General features: G+C 49.2%; 10 protein-coding genes across 10 annotated transcripts; 2 read left to right on the forward strand and 8 right to left on the reverse strand.

Annotated features, from left to right (window-relative positions):
• Window positions 1–544: 544 nt before the first annotated feature.
• Window positions 545–1,557, reverse strand: PEX2_021420 (F1F0 ATP synthase subunit 5; the record flags this gene model as incomplete). Its single annotated transcript, XM_016739417.1, has 4 exons — window positions 545–658; window positions 717–806; window positions 885–1,199; window positions 1,396–1,557. The coding sequence occupies 4 exons, from the start codon at window positions 1,555–1,557 to the stop codon at window positions 545–547; spliced, it is 681 nt and encodes a 226-aa protein (XP_016599327.1).
• Window positions 1,558–2,435: 878 nt separating this feature from the next.
• PEX2_021430 (Mob1/phocein family protein) lies at window positions 2,436–3,544 on the reverse strand (the record flags this gene model as incomplete). The annotated part of the gene is made up of 5 exons (XM_016739418.1): window positions 2,436–2,452; window positions 2,526–2,747; window positions 2,807–2,940; window positions 2,993–3,086; window positions 3,145–3,544. 5 exons carry the CDS (start codon window positions 3,542–3,544, stop codon window positions 2,436–2,438), a joined length of 867 nt encoding a protein of 288 aa, XP_016599328.1.
• Window positions 3,545–4,116: 572 nt separating this feature from the next.
• Window positions 4,117–6,744, reverse strand: PEX2_021440 (putative intracellular protein transport protein (Sat1); the record flags this gene model as incomplete). Its single annotated transcript, XM_016739419.1, has 3 exons — window positions 4,117–4,997; window positions 5,051–6,133; window positions 6,198–6,744. 3 exons carry the CDS (start codon window positions 6,742–6,744, stop codon window positions 4,117–4,119), a joined length of 2,511 nt encoding a protein of 836 aa, XP_016599329.1.
• A 387-nt stretch (window positions 6,745–7,131) lies between these two features.
• On the reverse strand, window positions 7,132–8,004 carry rrg9 (mitochondrial ribosome assembly protein RRG9; the record flags this gene model as incomplete). Its single annotated transcript, XM_016739420.1, has 1 exon — window positions 7,132–8,004. The coding sequence occupies one exon, from the start codon at window positions 8,002–8,004 to the stop codon at window positions 7,132–7,134; it is 873 nt and encodes a 290-aa protein (XP_016599330.1).
• A 2,040-nt stretch (window positions 8,005–10,044) lies between these two features.
• Window positions 10,045–13,415, forward strand: PEX2_021460 (WD40 repeat domain-containing protein; the record flags this gene model as incomplete). Its single annotated transcript, XM_016739421.1, has 4 exons — window positions 10,045–10,587; window positions 10,645–10,916; window positions 10,969–11,808; window positions 11,861–13,415. 4 exons carry the CDS (start codon window positions 10,045–10,047, stop codon window positions 13,413–13,415), a joined length of 3,210 nt encoding a protein of 1,069 aa, XP_016599331.1.
• Window positions 13,416–14,037: 622 nt separating this feature from the next.
• Window positions 14,038–17,905, reverse strand: PEX2_021470 (uncharacterized protein; the record flags this gene model as incomplete). The annotated part of the gene is made up of 18 exons (XM_016739422.1): window positions 14,038–14,538; window positions 14,604–14,894; window positions 14,983–15,120; window positions 15,177–15,340; window positions 15,393–15,478; window positions 15,538–15,724; window positions 15,780–15,925; window positions 15,981–16,111; window positions 16,165–16,384; window positions 16,439–16,474; window positions 16,540–16,591; window positions 16,643–16,724; window positions 16,770–16,843; window positions 16,890–17,145; window positions 17,208–17,350; window positions 17,406–17,456; window positions 17,510–17,767; window positions 17,869–17,905. 18 exons carry the CDS (start codon window positions 17,903–17,905, stop codon window positions 14,038–14,040), a joined length of 2,853 nt encoding a protein of 950 aa, XP_016599332.1.
• A 442-nt stretch (window positions 17,906–18,347) lies between these two features.
• acuM (gluconeogenesis transcription factor RDS2) lies at window positions 18,348–20,368 on the reverse strand (the record flags this gene model as incomplete). Its single annotated transcript, XM_016739423.1, has 5 exons — window positions 18,348–18,390; window positions 18,448–18,644; window positions 18,710–19,461; window positions 19,518–19,847; window positions 20,200–20,368. The coding sequence occupies 5 exons, from the start codon at window positions 20,366–20,368 to the stop codon at window positions 18,348–18,350; spliced, it is 1,491 nt and encodes a 496-aa protein (XP_016599333.1).
• A 692-nt stretch (window positions 20,369–21,060) lies between these two features.
• PEX2_021490 (uncharacterized protein) lies at window positions 21,061–22,091 on the reverse strand (the record flags this gene model as incomplete). The annotated part of the gene is made up of 5 exons (XM_016739424.1): window positions 21,061–21,213; window positions 21,277–21,384; window positions 21,443–21,607; window positions 21,662–21,746; window positions 21,838–22,091. The coding sequence occupies 5 exons, from the start codon at window positions 22,089–22,091 to the stop codon at window positions 21,061–21,063; spliced, it is 765 nt and encodes a 254-aa protein (XP_016599334.1).
• Window positions 22,092–22,794: 703 nt separating this feature from the next.
• Window positions 22,795–24,134, reverse strand: PEX2_021500 (basic helix-loop-helix domain-containing protein; the record flags this gene model as incomplete). Its single annotated transcript, XM_016739425.1, has 2 exons — window positions 22,795–24,017; window positions 24,071–24,134. 2 exons carry the CDS (start codon window positions 24,132–24,134, stop codon window positions 22,795–22,797), a joined length of 1,287 nt encoding a protein of 428 aa, XP_016599335.1.
• Window positions 24,135–25,394: 1,260 nt separating this feature from the next.
• On the forward strand, window positions 25,395–27,216 carry PEX2_021510 (uncharacterized protein; the record flags this gene model as incomplete). Its single annotated transcript, XM_016739426.1, has 3 exons — window positions 25,395–25,468; window positions 25,548–25,659; window positions 26,056–27,216. The coding sequence occupies 3 exons, from the start codon at window positions 25,395–25,397 to the stop codon at window positions 27,214–27,216; spliced, it is 1,347 nt and encodes a 448-aa protein (XP_016599336.1).
• Window positions 27,217–27,311: the final 95 nt, after the last annotated feature.

A 27,311-nucleotide genomic window follows, 5' to 3' on the forward strand; every position in this document is an offset into this window, starting at 1 on the left:
TTTCCTTGTTTACACGTGTTGCATCTGATATCTACCATTTCCAACTTATTCATAGTATTTTCGGAGTATAGTCTTGATTTCTAAAGCATTTCATAGTGAAGTAAACGTGGATAATATCATTAGGAACTTGCCTGCCTCTATGCATGGGTGTATCACAAAATGCTCTCACACACTCCTAGGGGAGAGTCAGGATATATAATTAAAAAGTCATCGGGTGGATTGACTGGCGATCAGAACGGCACGTTGGGTCCACGCGATACGGAAGGTAGACAGACACCAAGGTAAGCGGATTGAGGGATTAGAAATACACTGCACACTGTCAACCCGGTAGGCCAAGATGTCCACCGTACCTTGTAGGGTTCCGATAAGTAAGGATCTATAAGACATCAATTATAGATGAATTTGTGCAATTGACAATGAGAACAAAACAAAATGAAGGTAGAAAAGGGAATTTTAGAATCCCCCTTTCTCCCGAACGCTACCGTTCATCCGGGACGATATGCTATAATCTAACCATCCCTCAAACGCTGAGGCTAATTTACATTTACAAAGCATCGGAAAGAGCCTTGTTCATCTTGGCGATCTTGGAAGAAACGCTAAGGTCAACGGTGCGGTCGCCAATCTCAACGACGAGTCCACCAACGAGATCGGGGTTGACCTGGTTAACAAGTTAGTAAACATTCACAAAACCAAAAAAACCATCAAATATAACGCACCTTGGCAACAACCTTGAGCTTCTTGCCCTGGCTGAACTGAGACTTGGAAACAGCCTTCTCAAGACGGGAGAGGGTCTTGGCATCGAGCTCCTGTGGACGAAGTTTTAGCTTATCTCCTAGATTTCTTTTTTTGTGCTGAGACCGAAACACAGCTCAAGGAATCCGTACCTGAGCACTGGTGATGTTGAGGTCGATCTCGCCGCGGTGAGCGCCCATCAGGGTAGCGAACTTCTCGCAGACACCCTCGAGGGAACCGAGACGGTTGTTCTCGGCGAGAGTCTCGAGGAAGTTCTTGAGGATACCGGCCTTATCGGCACCGGCGACCTTAGCGAGCTCCTCGACAATGGACTGCTTGTCGGCGGGGGTGAGCATGGGAGCACCAAGGATAGCGCCGAGCTTCTTGTCAGCCTTGAGGGTCTCGCCGAGGCTGGCGATAGCACGGGCAGTCTGGTCGAGGGCAGCGGACTTGGCGGAAGCGGTGTACTATTGACGAGCATTGTTAGAGGCGGTAATTGATTCCGGGAATTTGTTTGCGGGTTGTTTTGATTAGGATTTGAAGATTGCTTTGAAGAGTTGGAACACAACTGTGGGAGGGGTCGGGGAAAGACGGGGGTGTTTGTCGCGAAAAAAAAAGTCCAACACAAGGTCGCGACAAGACGGGGGCAATGGAGGTGCATACCAGAGCAGAGGCGTAGGTGCCATCAACGCCGAACAGGGCGACGGGGGCGCGGGTCTCCTGGGCCGGGGTGGCATAGGTCCTGATGCCGTTAACGGCGGCGGTGCGAGGAACGGAGAACTGAGTGGCACGCAGGCCAGCGCGGGCGAAGCGAGCGGACATCATTGTGCAATTGGCTGGAGGAGTGGCCTCGAGGAGGGAGGGGAGACGCAGAGGGTTGAATGGAGAGGTGATATCGACGTTCGGAGTGCTTGCTTCAGTCAAGGATGCAAGGTTGAGACCTCCGGGCCGAATGTTCCCGTTGTCACGTGCACGCACGCACGGAGAAAGTCACGTGTACATACAATTGCTTGGCGGCTTCGACGTAGCTTCGACATTGTTGGTGTCATTTCAAATGAGGTAAATAATTACGGAACTTCTACACTCGTGGCGTGTCGTCGATTCTATCACACGTCCGATTTTGCCCACAAAGCGATATTGTTAGTGCATTGAACCTGGCCAATCTTTACTGCTTCGAAAATTATATCATTGGCATACCAAGGCGGCTTGTGTAACCATGATAGACTTGACTAACTGGTATATAAAATGGTCCATTACCAAGCAGTCAATCCAAATATTGTTTGAGCTTCGGGTCAACCACCCAGACGAAAATACGAGAGTAGGTCCAATCCAGTGACAGCTGAGGGCATACATAGCCTGAGACTGGTGCATCTAGTGGTCTAGTGGTGAACTATACCCACTGATAACCACTAGGACACAATTGCTGGTTGGTTTAAAGCCTTTGATCATCTCTCGTGCTAGTCGTAGGACCATATAAGTATAAAACCTAGTCTAGACAATCCATATATAGGCTTCCATGGCCCGCAAAATAATCATAACAGCATTCCTCTCTACAAAAAGAAATCGGAAATAAAAAAATATCCATGGATTCATCGTTTCGGTCTTCGCGTCAGGTCAAGCCACCAAACGCCAAAAAAATCAAGTTAAAATACTACAATGCATGCACCGCACCCGAAACGCCGTTAGGATATCCTTTCCGTAAACTAGTCAGTATCCCTGACTGCGGAGATCAGATGCAAAACACAATTACTACCCAGATTCTCGATTCAATCCTCAGTCGCTGCGTAACATACTATCCACCAGATCACCCAGCGGTCCCCAGAAGTCCTTTCCGCTAGCAAGCTTGTGCTCGTCAATGAACAGGACATAGTGCTTGAAGCTGGTATTCAGGTGAGGCTCGAGGCCGAGGTGCACTACCACTGGGTAATGGTGGCAGTAGATGTGGGCGTAGACACGGTATAGACGCTTGAAGATCTGGCGGAGAAGACTGGGGAAGGTCTTGGGGAATGGAACACCTGAAAGGAAAATACGGGTGAGCAATATATCTATCTAACGGATGATAGTTGAGACGTACCGATCCGGCTAGGGAACATTTGCTCATTGTCGACATTGCTCTGAACCCAAGCCATCAAGTGTTCAATATATTCCGGGGCAGACATCTTGGTTGGCCGCTTGAAACTCTCCGAGTCTTGCCAGAGGTACTCGAACCTATCCAAACTTATAAGCCAGGAGTCAACCACTTGCTGAAGAAGTACCATACTCATCTGTAGCCTTCATCTCGGGACATGTCTGCGGTGAGCAGAACTCGGTTATTGAGCCGTAGAGAAGGTTGATCTGGTTGTAGAAGTCGACAACTAGATCGCCAAAATATTAGCAGATACACCCAGTACAACTCCGCAAGATGTGTCTTACTGTTGACGGCCAGCCATTCATTCTGATCTTCGCCTTCGGGAAGCTTCACAGCCTTGCGCAAGCTACCACTTCCAAGTGTAGCTTCAGCGAATTGTCGTAGCTGATAACTGCTCGTGCCCTTGGCGGCCGAGCGGGGCTTGAAGGGGGCGCGTGTGCGTGCATTGCTGGGAGGTGTTAGTCCAAAGCAGCCCTGTTTGAGTGCGCGCACCGCCGGCGATAGATAAGATGGAGGCTCCGAGAGGGGAAGATGAGAAGTGCGAGTAGTCTGATACAGGGCGGAAGGGCTGATAATAGAAGGGAAGTGGGATTGCGGGGAGCGAGAGGTAGGCTCCCCAGGGGAAGGGGAATGGGTAACGGGAGGGGTAGCGGGGACAGACATGGTGGTGATGAACGAAGCCATATTCTCTCAGGCTCGAGAAAAAAAAGTAATCCCTTTTGGTAGGGGGTGTATTTCGGCGGGGTTTGCGCTGATCGTGATATGCCTACATTCCCATGTCAAATATCAGTTGCTGTCCAAGGTTTGAGGAATGCCATCAGATGTGCAGATTTGCTGACGTGCATATAATGCCAATGAACCATACCTGACAATGATTATGGATGATATGTTTGAGAGAAACGCGCAAGGAGAGAAATGTTATCGGGTTTCAGCTCTAAAGTCGATAATGTGAGATCCGATCCGTTGACTGACCGCGTTGCCCCAGTTACCACATGTACGTCACAGACTATAAGAATATATTTTACATTCACATATACGAGGACAACTATGTACATGGTTATTTTTGAATTCAATTTTATTTTAATATCAATTATACATGGGAACCCAGAGCCTAGTGGGGCCTATATTCGTGGGAGTTTATCCCGCAAAGGCACCAGGGGAATATTTGATCCAACGAAACAAAATCACGCATAACCTGCACGGCAGGCAAGCACAGCAGGCAAGCACATGTGTACATCTAGTGTACATCTAGAGTTCTAGATTGGGTAGCCTTCATTTTCCTCAGGCAGCCGTTCTCGAACAGTCTCTCCATAAACCGTCAGTGGGATAGCGATCTCAAATGATTCACAGTTCAAATGTTCCATAGCAGACAACACAGTGCCACGATCATCCGATGACAAGGCCTCGAGTAAGCGAGTGCCCGAGGGTTGGGCCCCTTGCTCGCCTCGAACACTAGATGTCACAAACTCAAACCGCAATTCCCATTCGAGAGTCACACCGCTCGTCAAAATTGAAGGCGTGGCTGCGATAGGGATAGCAGGGCTGAAAGCCACTCGGGTGGCATGGAGTGTGTTCTCGAACAGAGAAGCATGGATGCGCCGCGTGGTTCGGTGGATGCTGGCATTGGATCGGATGGCCAAAGTAGGGGTGACTTTTTCGGACGTCTCTAGCGAGGCACGTACAGCGTAGCATGGAATTGAAGCATCTCCAAAATCCATAGTGGCGATAATGGTTTCTCCAAGTCGGTGGACTGGTCGGTTCAAGACGACCACTGCGATACGTTTACCTTCGCGGGCAATCTCAAAGCGATTGGGGCTGCGGCGAGAGTTCACGGCCTGGTTGCTGCGAAGAATAGCAAAGTCGATGACATCCTTGGTAGTAAGCATCTGGGGTAATCCTTCGACGCTAGGTCGTCTCGAGGGCACAGCACCAGGTGGGAACAGCGTGTTAGAACGCGCACGTTGCTCCAAAATTTCATCCACAAAACCAAGGAAATCGGCCGCGGAATGGTGAGACTTGCTAACACTTTGGTTTTTCGTTATCACAGGCATCACTGGCCCGACCTTTTGTACCTTCGCTTCATCCCGTAGAATTACATAAGGTGACATCAAGTCATGCCCAAGAATGTCTCCCTTTTCTATAAAAACGTGAGAAATTTGGATGAAAAGCAAACTGAAGAATGCAACTTACCATTCACGCCGCTGAAAACGCGGAAGGGTATGTTGATGCGGTTGACCTTTTGGGGCTCGCTAGGCCCGCTAGGCCGCTGGGTTCCAATGACTAAATTATATGAGATCTTGATTGCTTTCCCTTTGTGACTCGCCGGGAGACCTTTGGGAAGGGAGAACGAGAAAGAGTATGACTGTTCCTCCCCTGGTGCCAGTCGGAGGTCAACAAAAAGCAGCGACTGCGAGGTGGACAACAGCGGAATTGATCTCGACGATGTAACACCACGCATTTCTCGTAGACCGTCCAGTTCGTTATTTGAAAGAAGACCATTGATAGATTCCTCAATTGTGTTCCATTTGAGTGCGCCCCAGAAGCCACCGGTTTTACGTGGTCGCTCGGCCGTTGGCGTTGGGCGGCCAGGAAGTCCGCCTGAACCCGGTTGGCCACCAACAACTCCCTTTCGCTTGACTTCGTCGAAGGCTGACTGGTTCACTAATGATCCATCGACCGTGAAAGATGCATTAACTTGCGCATAGCCCATCAGCAGCGCCTGGCTGTTGGAAGCTTTGGCGGGAGATGCGACTACACTCGAATGATGCCGTGCGTGCCGCATGGGAGGGGGAGCTCGAGCACCCTGTATCGAATAATTTGTGTATTCAGACCCTAGGGTTTCGGTAGAGTGGTCGCTGGCGGAATAGAACTCCCCGCTGCTCCGGCTGCTCCCATTCACACTTGTAGTTGATATAATCCGAGTTAGTTGTTGGTGCGCCGGCCCAGTGAGACCTTGTGCGTCTCTGATAGCGGGCCTTCCACCGGTTGATGATGTGCCGTTTGTTGTTGCCGACTTTGGTGATGGGGTGCGCACGGTACGAGTGTTAGTTGGATCGATCGAAGGCGTCGCCGGAAACTTAAAATCAAGAGGAGGTGGTTGGGGTCGTCGCGCAGGTGCACGCAATGGCTCTAACGTGCCTATTGGACTAGTCGCTAGAGAGCCAGCGCGGCTGGCTCGCCCCAAGTGGGAGGTATCAACTCTCAGGCTGCCGTTGGGATGCTCGCTAGGAGCCTCGGTCAATGGAAATGGAAAGGCATGGGAGGGGGATCTCGCTGATAAGAGACAGTCATTAGTTGAAGATCCCCTAAGCACATATTGGCACTGTGCATCATCTACCTTTTTTGTAAGAATCCTCATAGCTATTGTTCCTTCGCGGCAGAACCTGGAGACTCGCCGAGCGCCCATGACCTCTGCTGGCTGACTGGTGTCTGTTGTAATGGCGCGGAGAAGGTGTCGGATCGAGTTGGCCTTCGCTATCAATGGAGAGGATGGAGACGGATCGTTTATGGTTGTGACCTGGTTGCCATGCTCGTGGTGTAGAGGGGCCGTTGTTCGGAGGAAAGCTATGGGAGCCGACCAACGGAGAGTTCAGGGATGAGGCTGCCCGGTGATTAGGCGTTCGTTGCGAGCTGATGGAATACGATCGGCGGCCAGAAAAGAGAGCCTGGGGTGATTTAAATCCGAAGAAAGATTCCGAGTTCGAGTTGGGTGTGTGGTTCGCGACTCGAGAGATCTTCCGTGAATGTTGACCACCTTCGCCCCCATTATTCGCATCGGCACCTGTATCGGCCACGTTCTTAAATGTTATAGTACATTCCACGTCCTCTCCTGCAAATATAGTCTGGTCCTTCCATTTCACGAAGACTTGGATGTTGGATGGCATGGCGGTTGTGTCAGCATGTGGGCTGCAGTTCGAGGGGGGCCAAGGCCTGGGGGGAATTGCCGGCACAATGAGCTGTAGTTAGGTCGAAGCTTGGTGAAATGTGCCGCCACTAGCATTCTGTCAACCTGAATGAACCATGCTGGTTGTAGAGTTGAAGATGTGTTGCTGAGGGAGTTGCGTGGCGATGATATCCTTGCTCCTAGCTCCACCCCGAACCTACGGACTAAATGACATATGATACCCACCCACTCTATGCTGCAACCAACTACTATAATAAATTTGTTCTTTATTCCCAAGATTAAAGCAGTAAAAGGTTATAGGTGATATTATTTATTGTACAGGCGCAAATTAAAACTATATATAACAAAGTATGATGGACACAGACGACTATCTTCGCTCGCGATTGTTGTCATCATATAGCACATGGAAGTCTGAAAGGGTCCGCGTGCGGTTGGTCGAAGGGCGAAGACCAAGCTCAGCCATACGGCTCCAGATTCTATCGTGTCGGTTCTCCCATCGCTTGCGCCGACTCTCCATCTCGTCCTCCGACGGACGCCATTTGCTCTTCAAAATTCGACGAATAGCTTCCGGGGACATTTCAAACTCTTCTGCGAGTACAGCGGTCGTGAATTGCTCAGGGGCCTTCGCATGAAGATGACGGATTCCATCAAGGGCATCAGGTGAAAGCTTCTTGGGTGGGTTCCAACCACCGGCGAACTTCTCCTTCAGAGCTGCTTTTTGCACTTGCCAGGTCTCAGGCCTTCTCTTTCCCCTGTTCTCTGAGAACTGCTTCGCTTTTTCGGCTCTGTCTTGCCAATCCTTGCGAGGTTCCTTTTTAGCTTCCCTGCGAGTCTCGTTGCGGAAAGCTCTGCGCTCCCTGTCGGTTCTTCCGGTGCTATCTGGGTCCCTTCGCTGGTCCTTAGGGTGACGCTTATGATTATTCCATCCACCTTTCTTGCCGAATGAGTCATAATCTTTCTTTTTCGGTGTTTTGTCTTGAGAAGGCACAGTATTATCGGTGACGGCCGGGGGTTCAGGGGCTGCGGGCGCTGATTCATTCTGGTGATCACACAAGCGCGAAATTGCACTGAAGGGCCGTTGCAGCTGGATATTCGAAGAGAAAAGAGGACCAGAGGCAAGAGGTCGGTGATAAGGAATTATTGCAGAAGTGCCCAAGTTACTGGTGAACTGAGAGCGGAAAACATTGCGCAGAACGGCAGGCAAAGCCAGCCTCGATGAGGCAGCACATTTGGAGGCCATTGTAAAAATCGCGTGGAGATGGAAAAGGAACAAAGTTGACAATAGATGAATGTGAGAGATCTGGAAGTTTACAGTAAAGGGAAAATATCCAGTGGCGATAAGATAACCAGAAAGTTGGTGGCCTGAAAGGTACGGCAGAACACTCCTATCAACCTGAACTTTCCATGTACAAGAACAGTCGGCCGCATGTACGACCTCTATAAGACTTGAATAATCCGATCCATCTATTTGGTCTGATATGATATTACAGACGGTACATGTAAGAATATCCCAATTTGTTTTTGCTTGTTCTTCTTGTATGATCTTTTTTAGACTGTCTTCAAAAGGTCTTTCTAGATGTATACAATGGCGTAGAAAACCATAAAACCCCCTCAAACAACGTAGCTTTCCAATATGAGCTCTCTAAAGTACCTTTCTTCAATTTATGTTGGTTCGAAAGTACGGCGAGTTTCCCATCCTGGGCATTGTATCTCTCGCCTTTTTCCTACATTTTCTATGACATTACGCTAGGCTATATGTAATACTTACACCAGCGGGCTTCTCGTCCAAGCCGGCCCCTACATCGCCATTCCAAGCGCCATCAACCGAGCGAAGCATCTATGGGGCGCTGATGTAGAGCAATTTGGGCCAGAGAAATGGATTAGCCGATCCGACTCAAAACATCAAAATCAATCCAACAGGGGTCGCTCGCCTACACATATGAATGGTGTCGTTTCTTTATGGGCCCGGAAGCTGCGTTGGGCGATATTTAGCGCTAGCAGAAATCAGGATGACGATAGCTCGTATAGTCAGGGTTTTCCATCTTCAAACAGCGAGCTCAAGCATTCCTCGACCGACTAGCTGTCTACCCCCAGACTTGAACCTTCTTTTCTCCTCAGTGGAGGAATGAATAAATGTGCTCATTGACACCTTTTGCCTCGTAGCCTATCTAATAGTATATCAGATATCAATTTTTCTATATACGTATATATGTGATAGTGGCTGCATGAACGTCCCAATGGCCTGCATCAACCGCGAGTGCCGGAGTTGGAAATTGGCGCTTTTGTATGTAGTTTCCACGGCAGTGAGATGCTACCAATACAAGAGCATGATTATTGTCCCGAATCATGTTTAGAGCCCCGTATTTCGTAGTTTAGGTAGTAAAATGAACATGAGATGGTAGGAGTTTAGCGCTTTTGGAGTACAGCTGCATGAGACTTGTAATTGATCTATATGATTGGTAGAAATGGGCATGTAAGGGTGCCAAAATGCCCAATACCGTAGCTGGCGATATATCGCAATGGACTGGTCGAATTGTGGTGAGATTAGGGCATCGGGGGACACGAGATCGTTTTCGAGGCACGTGAGACCGTCCAAGGTTAGTCTCAGACCAAAAGCAAATCCACTGGACACCTGTGGACCTTCAGTGGAACCTCCCGTGGGCCTCCCTTGGTTCTGATCTGATCTGATTTTGGGATATAACAACGTCCAACAACGTACATCATACTACTATTAGGAGCTCACGTTGAGCCGAAAGCCCGGTTTAGTGCGGCGACCTGTGCGTACTCGACCCACCGTTCATCCTACGCTTTTTCGTAGATCAAAGGGCATTCAGAGATCTCAAAGCTCTCGACAAGTGGGAATCTGGTGATTCCTCAAATACAAGAGGCCAATCAGAAGCCAGCAGAAGCCCATATAACCCCATGGAGCCAGGGGCATCCCAAAGGTTCAAATTCCTCCGATCGATTGGAATGATCTGCTTCGGTGCGGAATGAGCTTCGTGTTTGTTTCCTTTTCTCTTCCTAGACGCTCTTTTGGTGAGTTCTAGAGTTGTGTGTGCATGGAGATCAGACTTGGCTGATCAGAGCTTCATTTCAGCTTGCCCCCACTAATTCTACCAGCCCTCCACACTCTCTCCTGACCACGACCCGACATAAAATTTTCGACGTCTGCTATAGCCTGACTGGCATCCACGGACCTACCTCATGAACTTGGCTTGAAATGCAAATATCCTGCGCTCTCAGCGGACCTTGAATCACCGATCGTCCTCTCCCCGAGGATATGGCTACCACCGCCCCCCTCATTGCCAAAAGCAAGCTTGCTGGACCCGGCGCATCCTTGAAAATCACTCCTTCGAACTCTCCAATCCTCCGACCAGGCGTGCGATCCCCGAGCAAAACCTCTCATCAATCATCCTTATCCCTCCAAACCGTTATCGGCACAACAACAACCACCCCTAATGGCTTTTCAAGCCATGACCAGAGCAGAAGCTTTGCGCTATGCGCTGGATCAGCAGCGGTTCTTGCAGAGTTAGACGAGAACGACAACATAACACAACGCTTCTTCCGAGCCCGCCCCTCCGCGACGAGTGTTAACCCATCAACTTCATTTTACAATCACTCGACTCCTCCGGCCACCCCAGATCCAAGGTCGCGATCCCTCTCCCATATCCGGTCCAACCCACACCTTAATCTTCACAATGGGTCTCCGTCAAGCGAAATTATCGACAGCGGCAGTCCGCGTGGATGGTCTTCGAGGGAAAGAATCAAAGCAGTGACGAGTGTTTCGATCAGCCCGAATGGAAGATTTCTTGCAGTGGGAGAGGTGAGTGAGGGAAATTGAGATAAGGTGTTGCAAAAATAGCAGCTAACGACGGTCAAGACTGGCTATAATCCTCGAGTTTTAATATTTTCGACAGCGAGAGATGCATTGCCGGATGTTCCTCTATCCATTCTGAACGAGCATACTTTTGGTGTTCGCAGCTTAGCGTTTAGCCCTGACTCGCAGTATTTGGCAACGCTCGGCAATCCGAACGATGGATTCCTCTTTATTTGGACAATCAACCTCAAGAACGGGTCGGCCAAGCTGCACTCCGCGAATAAATGCACCTCGTTTATCAATGATATGTGCTGGGTCGGCCAGAGCTTGGTCACGTATGTTTAATCGGATGGTGATAACTAGAAGTCAACTAATGTCTTTGTTTAGGACCGGTCTGAGACACGTTAAGGTCTGGCGTCTTCCAACGGTGATTCGGCCTGTTTCACCAACCAAGACGCGTTTGAATGTAGATGGAGCTGGTCCCTCACCTAATCCAGCCCCGAAAGCACTCTCTGGCAGGAATTGTCTACTGGGCGCACTTGGGGACAACACATTCACCTGCGTGAACAGTATTTCCTACAATGAGGCTGTAATTGGCACAGATTCAGGCGCGGTTTGCTTTCTTGATGATCGAGAAGGATCCCAGAAGATGATCACAGTAAAGCAAGTTGGGTTCAGCATCACCTCGTTGGCCGTGGACTTTGACCAGGAGTCCGTATGGCTAGGTGGACGAGGAAGGCAAATGCAGCGGGTGCCATTTGAACTTTTACGATCACCCGGCTCATCTACGCCGATACCTTCTGCGCGCCTTGACAAGAGTGCGCTTGACAAGAAAAGCAAGACCCCGGCGATTACTTGCATGGGGTCTCTTAATTCTCATTTGGTCACTGTTGAGTCCACCCGCGCGATTCATGTCTATCCGATCGATACTTTAAGTGAGGATGGTGAACAGGAGGAGGGCGAAGCTTCCATGCCAGCCCATCGGGACCCGATTCTCGGTATTTGCCGCATGGATTTTCCCAACGACTTGTCTGCGGACTTTTTCACGTGGTCTCGCAATGGCTCGGTGAACTTTTGGGATGTACAAGGGAAGTGTCGAGGGTCTAAAAACATCGATCTCGACCAATTTCCAGGAAAGGAAGATGAGGCGGCAAACGAACTCAAAGTTTTGAGGACCGCTGAAAATGCCGGTTGGTTTGTCTCTGCTGACAAGTTTGGTGTATTGAGGTATGTGCAAACATGAGATACTGGCCAAGCTCTTCAGCTAACTCTGATGTAGAATCTTTTCGAACTCTGACTGGACTTGCCTCAACGAGGCGCGCGCCCATGGTGGAGAGATCACGGATGTGGCCGTCCAAGGAATGGACGATACCTGGCTGATAGCTAGTTCTGGGCGTGATCGGATGGTGCAACTCTTCGAGAGACGAGACACCGAGTTGCAGTTGATTCAAACCATGGACGATCACGTCGGAGCTGTTGGACAATTGATGTTCATCAACGAAGGCGAAAAGCTGCTTTCGTGCTCCGCAGACCGAACTGTTGTCATACGCGATCGTGCTACACGCGAGGTGGATGGTGGTACATCTGTTGCCTACCTCATCTCAAGGGTCATCACTCAAAAGTCCTCCCCGGTGTCGATGACACTTTGTCCAGACGACTCGAACATTCTATACCTTTCCACCATGGATCGTTGTGTTTCGAAATTCGATATTCCCTCTGGACATCAACTTCACTGTTTCAAGGCATCGGATTCGGAGACAGCTGATGCGGTGGTTTTGAGCTCGTTGACGATTGCATCTGAAATCTCAGGCCAGACTCCGAAGGTTCTTATAGGTGTTTCGAGCACCGACAAATCTATTCGTGTCTATGATCTAGAGCGAGACCAGCTCCTCACTGGCGAATTTGGCCATACAGAAGGCGTCACCGATGTGTTACTCCTGGAGGAGCGTGATAAATCCGATGGATCCCAAACCAAGCGCACAGTGGTCAGTGCTGGTATGGATGGTATCCTGATGATATGGAACCTATCTGTCCAGCAACAGGTCTCATCAGACCTCATCGGGAATACACGCGAGGACGATGAAACCCCCGTGAAAGAAATGACAGCCGCGAGGCCCCCTCTCCGAAAAGTCCTTTCCCGCAGCGAGCTCGCCGGATTTCAACGACCAGATAGCCCCAACCCTACAACACCAACACCTATACGCGAGCACTCCCCAACCCTACTCCGCAAGCTCTCTCGACTATCTCTAGCACCATCTTCACTGAAAAACCACGCCGTCTCAGAAACATCCTCCCCGCCAAATCGCCTTTCCCCAACACCAGGACCTGGCACACCACAAGACCGACGTCGTCGGTCCCCATCCCCAGTTAGCCCGAAATCAAAGGCCCCAACACCCCGCAAACCGCACAGCGCAAGAACCACCAACCGCCGTACATCCATTGACTTCCGCAACCGCGGCAAAACAACCCCGCGCAGCGAGTTCGGGAGCCTGGACATGTCCACCGAGCAGCTGTGCCGGAGTCTGCGAGCGTATCGCAAGAAACTCAATGGCTCGAGTCAACGCATGCAAGCGCAAAAGGAGCTCGAGCGTGAGCTCAGTCTCACACTCCGCATTGTGGGTGGTCGTGGACAGAGCAGTGATGAAAGCGGCGAGACTGAGACGGATAGTAGTGGTAAGGATACGGAGCGGGAGCGGGAGCGGAAACAGAGCTACTCGGCTATGCCTAAGTCGCCTCGTGTTCCTCACCGTATGCCGTCTACCCCATCGTTGCGGTATAAGGGGGTGCGACAGGTTTCGCGGAGCCGTTCTTGCGATACAAATGAGGAAGAATGAAGTTCGTCCTCTCATGGAATCTTTATTCTGCATTAGGGAGAGGTTATTTCTGGTGTTTTTTTGGCTTCGAACGTGGAAGCTGGAGCTTTTATATCCCCTTTCCTTGATCCTTTCTTTTCTTTCTTCTTCTTTTCCATATTTACTGGCATTTTGGCTCGTGCATTCTCTTGATTTTTCTCTTTCTGTTTCCTTGCATCTTTGCATCATCTACTGGATTTTCGGTGGCTTGGGCGACTTTCCTTTCTACTTCCTGATTTCTTAGAAATCATTTCCCTTCTGATGATACCCATATTTACCCCTTTTTTTTTTTGGAGAGAGGCTGTAGGCCATCTCACCATTATCAAGATCATTGAATCCTTTCTTTCTCTTCAAAGCATAAGAATACATACTTCATTCGAGTTTTTCAATTTCATCTCAAAAACCTAGCACTTCATTACACACACATACATTCCTCCGCCTTGTCAAAACTCATCTCGAAATATCATTGAACACCTCCATCCAATCTTCAACCTAATCTCGGCCAGGAGCGCCTTGATAAACACTTATTCCTTACCGCACACACTCTCACCACACACTAACTGGAAACTTCCAGATCAAATCAGCTTAACAACCCCCCAAGGCCTCAGACTCCAATCAAGCTTCCCAGTCTAGTCTGAAGCGTATTGACCAGTTGTTTGCCCTGATCACTAGGCACAAGCTGGGCAATACTAATAGCTTTGTTCGCCCAACGCTGACAGTCTTCGTCCTGGGTAGCACGGTAAAAGTCAGTAGCTTTGTTGAAAGCCACGGTAGCAATCTTGATCAACTCCGCAGCTGGATACGTAAACACTTCACAGAGTTCAGAACCGGCCTGGATGGCATTCAGACCGTGCTGTGCATTGTGTCCCTCCTCAACGGCTACCTCTTCGGTTGCCATTGCGAGGACTTTGTCGAGCACTTCTTCAGCAACTTCGGGGTCGGCCATGTTGACGTCGAGGAAAGCAATTTCAGGACTGTTTGGGTCTTGAGCCGGTGCAATTGCTAGAGTGAATAGACAATGGAGGTAGCGAGGCAGGGAAACCCTGAAATCGAGCTGCCACGTGGATGGGGGATCCTGTAGCTCGCTGAGTTCTGACACAATCCGCTATTGTATGAATATCAGTAGTTGTTCCGAGAATTTAGTCTCGCATTCATAAGAATAGAGCGTACCTTGATGATCTGGATTGCCAGTTTGGGTGGCAGGTTCAATTGGAGAGTTAGATCCATGATAGGTGCGTAAAACTTCGGATTGGAGAATGCGTCGTCAGATGCACATATGCTGGCAACATCATCCCACTTCTTGAGGTGCATGGCAGCCTCAAAATCGAAAAATTGCGCAATATCATGGTGCCTGTCTTCTTTGTAATTCGCGTCATCATCTGCCTCTTCTTCTCCATCTTCCCAGCCGTGCAAGTCATCGAGTTCCTGGAAACAAGTGCGTAAATCCTCGTAGTGCGATGTCTGCAAATGGTCAGTATGATCATCAGTCTATGATTCTGCGGCATCTCCGGCGGATAATCTGGTATAAACAAAAAACGTTGAAACTCACCTTTTGAGTCGGATTGTTCTCGTGGCGGGCCTTGAAAGAGGTAACAAGGAGACGGAGATAAACAACCGCGAATAAATGCGGTCTAGGTGCTCTGGAGCCCATCTCAGGGTATGCAATCTGACGATATTGAAGCGCAAACTATAAACATGTTAGTGAAAATAGTCAGAAATATACCTCATGGATTCAAAACAGACATCTTTAGAGTGATTCAAGACAGAAGTAGCCCATATAACACCAGGAGAGTTGATAAGTTTCAAAGCAAGTTTGTAAGTTGCAAAATATAGCCATTGCAGTTGGGTGACTGAGACCTCCTGTTCTCCCCCCTCAAACATGCTGTTCTCCTTTGCATAAGCCAGGGCTATTGAACGGTCAGCATCAGAAGGCCACCATAGCTGAGAGAAAAAACGCACCACTCTGAAGTACAGCCTCGATGCAGTTGCCAAGCCTCTGGCTAAAGCCTTTGGAGAGCTCTTCAGAAAGAAGAGTGATTGCAAATCTGTTCAGGGTAACCAAGTTAGCCTTGTAGACGGACCCGTAGATTCGAAATATGCTCACATGTAATGTTCGGTGGCGGGAAAGTCGTGATGATAAATGTCATCTGAAGTCAAGCATTTGATGAATTGATCAAGGCAGTTCAGTACTTCCTCTGGTTTGCGTTGTCTCTGGGCTTCCATTGCGCATGATACTAGACTCATTTGCTTGTGTGGCACAGGGTGCAAAGGAAAGCCGAGATAGAAACACCCTTGCATTTAGTTAGAGTAAATCAGAAGAGTGAAAGTCCAATGGACTATACATACCAGAGCCGTCTTTCCCCTCCAGCAAGCACAACTTATAAGACAAGTACATCCTTTGGCAATCAACCTGACTTTGGACTAGACCCCGATCGATTAACCGGCGAGCAGCGGTGGTATCCCCAGTCTGTAGGTAGCATGCTACCAGCTTCCTGAATAGACGTTAGCCCATAATGCAAGTAAATCATTAATTCTTGTTCCACTGACTTTTGTATCGCAATCTGGATGGACATAGAGCAGTGTTGGAAAATCTTTGGATCACTGCACACCTGAAGCCATAGTTGTGCAGTCCAGTAGTCCTTCTTGAGAAGTGCATTGCCAGTCATTTTCCAGAGGCACTGTGTACAATCTGTCAGCTCTTTTCAGTGGAGATAGTGAGAGTTTACCTTACAATCACGGTGGCATGAGCTGCTCTGGCACTGATTGATGGATATCCACGTTTCTCTAGTGCGTCGATCACACACCGGAGGCTGCGAATGCGCTTAGAATCAGAGACCTCCGATCTGCTCAAAAGTAGAAGGAAAGCAACAAGGCATTTCTCTGTCCATTCCCTTGTTGGCAAAGAGCGCATAAGCAAAATTCGAAATGCTTCCATTCCGTGATCCGAACCACTAAATAACCGTTAGCAAAGTACCTGGCTCACCACATGGGCTGTATCAAGGTACCCTGTATGGCCCAGAGACCGGGCAAACTGGAAAATTCTAGATCCAATGTCAACATCGAGGAAACAAAATACATCCAGTCAACACCTGCTGAGATAACTCACATCGGCATGTTCATATCTGTGAGAGGTATCTCCTCAACCAGACCCTTCAGACCTAGAGGAATATGATTAATTAAATTGCATTCAAGATATAGACCAGTCTCACCTTGTAGTAATTCGTCATTACTGGGATTGTTATGTCCCACCGAGAGATCAAAAAGGACCATAGCAGGGTGCTTTGGGTAATCCTAAAGAGGTCAGCTTCAAGTCTACCACACTCAGCACAGACGTACTTCTCTCAAAATCGTCATTTCAACATCGTAGGTGACAATTGCCTGGGGGTTTTTGACTTGTGCACAAGCCACAACTGCAGCATGTTAGTCCAAGGTCATTGACTAGATCAACCCACTCACCAAGGGAGTGTCGAATAACCAAGTTCCAATTGTGGTAATCCGGAGTCTTCTCCAGAGTCTTAATGGACAGGGTCTCCAAGTGGTCTTTCGCTCTCTGCAGCCATGTGATTGCGATGTCAGGCAGGCGCCGTGCGAGTGCAGAGTCACCAATGATAAAACAAGTTTCGAAAATCAACTCTTCATCATTCGTCATAATCGGCGTAGGGAGCTTGGCGAAGAAATGCTCGGCGATATCTACTCGATTGTGCAACCAGGCCTGGAATTATATGTTAGTGCTGGTGTTGACACACAAAACAGTGTTCGGACAATACGACTCACCAGTCGAATACGAAGCAAGAAGTATCGGGTGGTGAGAGTACAGTTAATCGCAGGATTAAGCCCAAGATGAGCAGGCTGAACACTTGCAAGCCTCAGAGCGGCCACTGACAAGATATTCAGTGCAATTTCGAGCTGCTGGTTCACTGTTCTTGTTGTTAGATCTGATAATGTCATCAAGTGAGATATCGGATGGTATACCGATGCAAATATGCGCCGCCTTGAGGGCTAGATCGAGGGCCCTGATACTGCCTGTGAAAAGTTAGACAAGCTCACTTTAATTTATACTAGAGGCCATGACAAACCTATCAGATCAGGCAAGACAGCCATGTTCAAGATGGCAAACGCGAGAGCCCTCACTTTGCCGAGCAGTAGCACATCCTCCGGATTGTGACCACGCGAGATAATCAGATTGGTGCAGTCATTCCAAAGCAATGTCCCAATCGTATCCAGCTGCTGGCGATTGGCTGTATTAACCGAGACACAAAACGGGTTGCTGTTGAGATCGCTATCTAGTCTGTAAATGGTATTGGGTGAGAGAAGAGGAATTGTCGAAGGGTCAACTGTGGATAAGGTTGTATGCAAAGTGCAAGCAAAGTCTAAGGTAGAAGAGGTTGGAGGTTAGCTGCTGCACCCAGAGGGGGATATGGTGTGAGGCTCGTACCTGCCAGAGCCTGGCGTGCCCCCGACGGCTGCGCCATGGAGAAGAAGACTTGGGAATTGGGAGACAAGGGAAGAAGAAGATGATAAAAAAGACAAGAGGGGATAATAAAGGTGGACTAAAAGATTAATAGAAGAGAGTGAGATAATGAGAGAGTAGATAGAAGATGGTTGGAGGTAGAAGAGCGTGGAGGGACGAAAGAGACAACTGCCTCGTGAAGGCTACGATGCAAACTTCAGTTTATCTTGTCTCTTGACCATCGCAAACGGAACATACACATATTACTCAAGAGGATTACTTCTCTCCCTGGATATCATTTGACCCAAAACATGCTATTTGATGTTGTACACATAAATTAAGCAATATATATTTTTTTCCGTAAAGAGCACAGCCAAAACTTGGGGAATCACTAAGCCAAAAGATGATACCAAAAGATAAATCCTTGCATGACATATAATAAATAACAGTCTACCAAAAAAGTACTATTTATCGATGGGGAGGAAGTTCCCAACGATGAGAGACGGGCTACACCTTGTCAGTTCCATCACGTCAGTATCTAGACAGTGAATCGTGAACACTTACATGTTGTGGTTGTCTCGTCTGATTGTAAACGAAAAGCAGCAGGTAATACCGTCATTCGTTGAGTTAGGATTAGGACTCTTCAGGGTGCAACTGGTGAGCATGGCCTTTTGGGTATTGTCGAAGGCGATAGCGCCGAACTTTTCCCAATAGCTGACCAGCTGATCTTCGACGATGATCTCATGGATAGCAAGTTTGCCCTACAGAGAGTAAACACGTGAGTTGACTGTTATATGATGTGGGCGTCTCCAGGTTTTAAACTTACATCTCGTAAACCCTCAACCGGGACATCAATCAGTTGTGCCATCTCGTTGTTCCCTCGGAAGATCTCGCCCGTTCGACGCCAGCAGCAGGCTGGGATAGCCATACTGGCAAAGACGCGGTCGTACTCCATAAGACTCCGCTCGAACCACATCTCTACCAGAATCAGTTCGATATCAGTCAAGCTCTGCATGCGTTCTCGGAACTTGGGCCGGAACTTGTCCAGCTGCCGCAGAATCTTTTGTCGAGATATTTGTTGCATGTTCTTTTCCATGTACTGGTTCAATCGTGCATATCCCTTGACGTAGTTGAACGGTTTCAGTAATCCGGCGTCATATTTCGCTTTGAGAAGCTTGTTCATTCGCTCCTCTGGTGGGTCAGTTCCTGCTGGGTCGGCGGCGGTCATGTAGTATGTTTCCCGGGCTTTGTCATTGCCCACCGCGGGGATTGATCGTTGAATCGAGTCTCCTGGCGGTACTTGGCTTTGTGCTGGCGGCGGAAGCTGTGCCGGAGGAGGTAACCCATTCGGGAGCGCCATACCATTCATCGAATTCATCAACGATGAATCGGTGTACATTCCCTGCATGTCTTGATTTTGGAACATCGCCCCGTCGTCCAAGAGACTGTTACTGAGGAAATCTCCGAGCAGATTGTACTCGTTGGTCACCTCGTGTGCATTAAACATGTACGACGGGTGGAGAGAATGCATATCCTGGAACTGATTCTGACCACCTACCCAGTCGTTGTATTGCATGACTGTCATACCACGTCAGCTGAGTCTGGAGGCAAAACAGGTATTGTTGCGAACTCACGCTGAGAGTTAGCCTCGAGGCCTTGACTAGATGCAGAGAGATTCCCAGGCGGCACCGTTGAAGGCGGGTTCGCAGCTGAGGGTGCAATTCCAATCGTAGTATCAGGGAATGATTGCTGACCAGCAGCATCGGCGACATCGACACTCCTAGGCATGCCTTGAACGGAGCCCAATTCATTGTTAGACGAGCCCTCGTCGTCTGCAGCAGAATGTTCGTGTTCGCCACGTCCTCGTTTCGCAGTTTCCCTCGGCTCGTCATGGCACAGGTGGCCGATGTTTCGCTTTATACAGCGTGTGCAGGGCCGTTCCTTCATAGATTCAGACTGGTCAGCTGGTGCAATTTATTTCCCGCAAGTCTGCGTTCAGGGTTTCATATGTGACGGGTCGCGAATGGGGAAAGGGGAGACAAAGGCGTCGTACCGAGTCACAGGTCATATGCTGTCCCACGCGAACAAAACCCCGTTAGCAAAGCCAGTTCCTCTGTGCCAGCACTAATAGCATAGCCTATCGCGTATAGTAACCAAGCATGATGGTATCCACAGAAAGCAAACTTACCGAGCGGCGACAATATACACAAGCTAGAATTGCAGGAAACCCTCGTTAGCAAAGATGTTCTTATCGTTATGCGCAACAGAATCGGCCGCGCCCAGATCCCTGTCGCATGCTGCGCAACGGCACCTTACCGTGATTCACCTTCCGGCGCTTCTTGGGACTGGAGTGACTCCCCGAGCCGGTCGTTTCGGCCTTGGCCGCAGATGTTTGCGAGTTCTTGACGCTCGTATCCTTCCTTGCATCAGTAGACCTGGATTTTGTCGCATTGGAAGCGCCCAGCGGCGCATTCTTTTCAGACATTGCGCACAAAAAGTTCAGGAAGAACCACCAGGGCCGGAGCGAAATGGCTGCCTGCAGACCAGTTGGTAGTAGTTGGTAAACGTCGAAAAGTTCTTGGGGATGGAGAAAGCGGAGTCACCCCTCCGAGCTGCTCCGCATGGGGTTGGCTGTTTGGGCACACGCCACTTTCGGGGCGAGACCTCGGTCGAGTAATTACATTTTCTATTCTTACAATTGGATTTAGATTGAAACCACATTGTGTACAGGTGCAGACTCATGTTTTTATTGTTTCTCAACTGTCTAGTTTCTTTTCTCTTCTCATGCGGTGGGGCCTCGGGTTGTCTCATCATCTTTGAACTAGGACTCCCCGTATTGAACTGGGTGCGCATGATATTCGCATTACCCTCCTCCTAATTTAGTGTGATTCATAGTTTACCCCTGCAGTGGGATATCCTTTGTTGAAGAGAGGTGGGTTCACCCGTGCCCGGTTCCACCGTATGCAGCTATTCAGCGACTGCATTGGGATTCGAGCACGCGACAAGGATTGCCGATGTGATTCCTGGTCGCCAAGGTCGGCCGGTACTTGGTTTGCGTTTTTAATAAGCGCGCATACACTGGGTCCGAGGCCCTTCATGTGTCAATCATAAGCATTGAAATGCCGAGATTGGTGGCTTGTATGGTGTGGTGTGGCGTGGTGATGTCTAGTGGGACGATCAGTCGTTTGGCATTGAGTATAGATCTAAGGCAGCTTGTGAACGAGTGATGGCATCTCCGAGTCCTGCGAAGGGGGCGGTGTTGCTTTGCATAGATTGAAGATGGCCATGCAGTTGCTTCATGAGTCCTTGGACTTCGGGGTCGGTCTCCAACTAAAATCAAACACAATGGTAAGTTGGCAGAGCAACCACGTGTGGTTCAAAAGCAGTGCATACCTCATCTAGTGTCACTTGGCTATCTTTTGCGCCAAGAAGCATGAACCCAGAGGAGCCAGAACCCTCGGTTTGAGGAAGTGCATCCAACTGCCGGAGCACAGGGTGTTCCTACGGTCGTAAAGTATTAGCCAATCACACTTGGAAGCAAATTGTGTTTGCTGCATACATTCTTAGTCTGTCGTTTCCTTTCAGCCTCGGCCCGTTTGGCATTTTTGTCCATTTCTTGGAGTGACTTTGTCTCCCTAGCAAGGAGCGCTTCTTCTTTGGCAATCTCAGCTTTCAGTAGATCGACGCTATCGTTCATCGTAGCCAAGTGGGCCTCGAGCGAGCGCTAAAATTGTAATCAGTATGGACTTCTTGTTGACAATCGTAGAGGGTCACATACGTGCTCATTTAGCGCAGATTCGTAGTCGAAGTTGGATTCCTTCGTTATGGGTGGAAACGGCATTCGCGGGAGTCGTTTGCCTAAACTAAAACAATGCGGAGCATACTGTTAGTATCATAATCTCCTGATACACTAATAGCTCTCCGGAAGCTACCAGACAGAGCATGGCGCCCTACTTTCGCACGACCGCTTGCACGGCGCCCTGCGCCTCGATCCGTTTGCGTTCATTTTGATTCCGCATTATCACCGGTCGCTCGAGGGAGTGGAACATGTCCTTGACCTTTTCCTGGACGGGTTCTGGTAGAGGGGTCCATTTCGACTTAATGGTCTTCTCTGGGACGCGGCGGACGTGAGGTTTGAGATAGGCGTAGCGCTTGGAGTCGTCCTCCTGCGGGGCATCGTCACCCGTGTGTTTTCGCTTTGGAGGCATGGTGAGTTGAGGGTGTTAGGTCTGTCGAGGTCCAGAATTAAGGTTACGTCGACGCGCCTTCACATGCAGGCAAAACAGAGCGGTGGAGACAAAAACATGGAGATACTAGCAGCATTCCCCGAAATCTTGGTATTCTTGGCCTTTATTAACATGTTCGTATATTTATACATACTAGTATTGAAATTGAAAACTAAATTAGAATCTAAGTCTGTTCTTGAAAAGTCAAATTGTAGTACATCCACGACTAAATGGCGTACCTATCATACTTTCGCATGGCAATGCCTCATCCATATTCTCGATATTAACTAATTACTGAGCTACGTAGAAACCTATATCTTAGTATTTGAACCAAAGCATTTTTTTTTTTAAAAAAAACATTTGAATACTCAAACTATGTGCTGCCAATACAGGCTTTTCGAGTTATGCACTAGGGTATCGATATTTGCCGAGAACCACCCAAAAGGTGACTTGTATCACCTGCAGCGGTTAGATGAGGGGGAAGAGACGGCGAAGAAGGAGTATGCAGAGAAAGAAATAATAAAAAAGGTATCTTGTCGCCGGGATTTCCGAAGATGAAATGCCAACTCGCCGGTGTGCATACACAAAACTGTCCACCCGCTGAAACGCTTACAATCCCGCCAAGAAAAGAGGCAGGGGCTATCCATGAGATCATATTAACGTTGTGATCGTGTCACAGAGGGTATCAACGTGGCATAACCAAGCCATTGATGCCCTTCAAGTCATGCAATTGGCTTTGAAGTATGTCATTCCCATGGAGAAGGTCTTCAAGCCAGTCAGCGGCTCCAGTGAGCATTGCGCTTTTGCTGAACCCACCGCCTCTGAGCGCAGGGACTAGTGTGCACAAGTCTTCGAAGCCTTGACGAATGAGATTTCGGCGTTTCTGTTCCGAAAGAATGTGGTTGGTCCGCTTTTGCTCTTCTGTAAGATTCTCTCGTGCAGCTTTAGATCCTGGCTGTAGTCGGGCTTTGCGAGACATATCTGTTGATGCCCGTCGGCCCTTGCTGATAGATCCTCTAGATTTTCTTGAGTGAGGTCGTGCATCATCGTCATCGGAGTATTCGTCGCCTTCCTCTTTCAGGGCCCTTGACCGTTTCCGGGGATGTAAGTTCTCGTCCAGGACAGCACCGCTTCGGAAGGCGGGGCCTTGAGGGGGAGGCCCAATAATGCGTTCTGGACTAGGTGCTCGTGTGTTTGCTGCACTGCTTTGTGGTTCAAAACATCCGAGATGATCGAGCAGATCATTTGTCCGCTGCTCCTCGTCCGGCTGGTCAGGGGGGCGAAGATAGCCTTGGTCCATGAAACTGGCATCTGAGCCCCATCGCAAACTGCGAGTCTTTCTTGACGGATGTTGGTCTGCGGGAATGGGGTCACGGACGTCAAAGAACATTTCCGAGGTATGATATCCAATCGGTACATCCGCCCGGGGTGGAGATGAAGTTGAACCATGTGCAGTACTGCCAGTATGTGAATTGTTTTTTCGTTGTATCCCAAGGGCGGGGAGAGGCTGTCCCGCAAAATTCTGATGTGCTAACGTGGATCCTAACTCTGATCCGCTTAGACCACTGTGGTAGAGCATGGAGGCTGCGGCGAATATATCCGAGCTTGTAGGGTTGTCTGTCATCATTCCTCCGGCTGTTTTGCCTAGCCCATGCTGCTGAAATGAAGGCTGTGATAGGGACGTGGTTGACCCCTCGAAATTGGGTGGCAGCTCACCGGACCAGTCAAAGTTGGGGGCCCCGGATTTATGTTCTTGTCGCATCCAAAAATCATTCGTAAAGTGGTTTGCGTTCATGGTAGTGAAGAAGTTGTCAAGCATGTTGGATTCGTTATCATCAAGAAGAGAAGGCCCTGGAGGGAGAGCAGGTGCCGGTGCAAATGGGGTATCCATGGGGGAGAGAAAGGAGTCTGGAATCGGGTTAGAGAGGGCACAGTACAAAATAATGCCTGTGGCAACTCACATCCAAACGGAGCAGCTGGAGGGGATGTGCGCCCAGTTCGAACTTCAGTCCCATGTCCATTCATAGTGAAGAGTGGTTCAATATCAGAAGGGATTGTATGCCCGAATGTCGGTCAAGCAAAGTGGTTGTTACTCTGATGCTAAGAGTAGCGCGGACCAAGGCAATACTGTCATGCCTTAGACCCAAGTAGTATGCGATCAAGGTGATAATGAAGATTTGACTCCACAAAATAGGAACGCGGGGGGCAGATTAAGGCCACGGGGTTCTCCAGGGTTGATAATGCGACTCGATAAGGAACCGGTTCGGTTCGGCGCAATGAGAATAAGAACAAGATGGTCAGGTAGAGGTGTAAAGAGAGAAAGAAATAAGAAGAGAATCGAGAGAATGTCCAAAAGCAAGAGAGATTCGTCCTGTAGAAGAATACGTGGAGAGTTTCGCATCAAAAGCAATCGTCCTCTTCGGCCGCGACCTGATCACATGCAAAAATTTGAGCGCGTGACGTAACAGTACCAAAATTACCAAAATTACAGTTGCTCCGCTGTGGCTTAAAATGTACCCCCGGTATTTAATACGTTTCTGGGGGAGAGCTGTAGACTCCCGGAGAACCCTTCCCGAGGCCCTTAAAGCAGACATCTGGGCCGACTTGTCTTCAATGCTGCAAGTACACTGCAGGTACCCTTTGTTACGACTTGATTCCGGTGTACATTCGGAATACATTGATACATTACACTTTAATATATCTCTTTCTCTCTCGTTTCTATCTTGCAAGGGGAATTTAAAAAATTAATTGGGTCAGTGCGGTTCATCTCCCCGTTTTGGATTGTTCTCCTGGGATCGTCCTCCATTTACGGGTTTTTAATTAAAACATTCGCCTTGTTTAGCCCCGCAATCCCGATTATTTTGCTCCGAAAGGGCCCATTGCTTCGGATGATCGTCCTCTGTCTTCTCTGAATAGGTTCCCCCCCCCCTAAGTTTGGATTTGGATCTTGTTTGCGGGGGCTTTTCTGCATTTCCCACTTGGGTAGGGACCGAGGCACACCAAGTCTCTCTCAACAGGCCCATTACACGGGATCCACGGTCGATACATAGTCCAGAAAACGATCTTGCAAGTGTCAATTTCCCTCTGTCGGAGAATACTACCCAATTTTCGGGAGGTGCAATTGTAGGTCACCCACGGATAAAATATATTGAGCTCTTATACCTTCTGGTTTTCTGATTGGCGGAGAGAATCTTGTGAACCCCATCAGAGTTTACAGTTGGTTGACCCCTCGTCGCCGATTAGTTCGGGGAACTGTGATGTTGACACCTCCCGACGGATCATGACATGAAGGTTTCCGGCAGCATGGAACCTGCACTCCGGAGACACCATGGAAGGGACAACGTCCGGGTATTCAAGCCGTGAGTCCATGCGATCTGTTACCCTTGTGGCTTAGTGCAACTGTGTGATCTGAAGAGCCCTCGCTGATTGTGACTGTAGCCTTCTTCGCGCCTACGCGCTCGGGTACCTGTCTTCCGTCACCCCAAAATTGGTGTCTTATGTACGCCAATTGCGCAATAAGGACTGGACTACGCAACAGAAACTTCAAGAGGTACGCCGTGACATCACCTCAGCATAGCCCTGTTATCGCGACTTATCATGCCACCGTTTTCGTCGGTCTATCGCGCAAATGAAGTGCTATAGCTGACCTCGATTTGAATAGCTAGCTAAAGTCTTGACTGGTCCTTTGCGTCTGAACAGTTTTCCAACAGTGTGTGCTTCCCTGGTCGGTGGTTCAACCCTGCTACCAATAGGATTGTATCGTCTGTGTGCATTGGTCACGGCAGGGCTTTCCAAACGTGACGTTCAGATCTCACAAGGGCTCGACCGCTTAATTAGATTCGTCATAACTTTTCTATCTGGATGGTTTAGTTTTCAACTGCTGAACAGAAACCGCATCTGTCTGCCAATAGAAAATGTCAGAGCTATCCGGAACTCCACAGACCAGGGGAAAGACCCTGGTCAGGCCATAACCAATCCGCTGGAGCATCACCGCCCGGAGTTAGCAGGGAGGACAATGGACCTCACCATCTACATGGTCACAAGAGCCGTTGACGCGGTCGCGTGTGCTGCATGGGGTCGCTGGTCCCGTCGTCGCCGGGCCCAGAATCGCTGGACGACTGTCGAATCTCTTATCCCTGGCTTCGCCGACGCAACTGTCTTTGCTATGAGTGCCGCTGTGGTCATGTGGGCTTGGTTTTATCTCCCTGAAAGACTGCCTAGAACCTACGAGAAGTGGATCGGGGAAGCTGCTCAGGTCGATTCACGTTTAATTGAAGCCTTGCGCCGTGTTCGACGAGGAGTCTTCGTTTATGGAAAGGATACAGGCCAGGCACCTCTTCTCCAGTCGATGTGCAAAGACTACAACTGGCCAGAGGTGTGGGGAGACCCAGCAAAAGTGGCCCCGATCCCTTGTGAAATGGTTCACATGGGTTGTGGCCCCAGTTGTGAGAAACACGCATTGTATCGATTTGCCAAAACCTTCAAATTTGCCTGTGCAACCTATATACCCCTACAGATTGTTTTCCGTCTGCGCAGGATGAAATCTGCAACTGCCCTCCGTCGGGCCCTTTTTGATGCAGCACAATCATCTGCCTTCCTTGCATCTTTTGTGAGCTTATTTTACTACAGCGTCTGTCTCGCTCGGACACGACTTGGCCCCAAGATCTTCGATGCGAAGACTGTCACTCCGATGATGTGGGACTCTGGGCTTTGTGTCGGTGCGGGATGTCTCATGTGTGGCTGGAGTATATTGGTTGAAAAGACGCGGAAGAGACAGGAGTTGGCGCTATTTGTGGCACCCCGGGCTGCCGCCACGGTTTTGCCACGGTTGTATGATAAAAAGGTATGTATCGGACCCTCGCATCCTCTGTCCACAAAAGGGTTACACCCACATCCCCTCCACCCCCTTCTCAGTGCCTCCAAATTATCCTGTGGCAGGTTCCAAAACAATCACGAGATGCTGACGCGTGTTGATGTTTCCCAGTATCAATCCCGAGAGCGCGTTGCATTTGCTGTTAGCGCTGCTATTCTTATCACTTGCCTCCGCGAGCGACCTAGCACGGTACGCGGAGTATTTGGTCGCATCACATCGAATGTGTTGAACTAGACTTCGCTTCAGTGAAATACTTCGAACCTTGGAAAGCACCAAACGGTTGTATTAGTTATTGGTTATTTTAGACTTCGGGTCTGACTTCTGGGTGA

This window comes from Penicillium expansum, assembly GCF_000769745.1.
Source record: "Penicillium expansum strain MD-8 chromosome Unknown contig58, whole genome shotgun sequence".
NCBI lineage: Eukaryota > Fungi > Ascomycota > Eurotiomycetes > Eurotiales > Aspergillaceae > Penicillium > Penicillium expansum.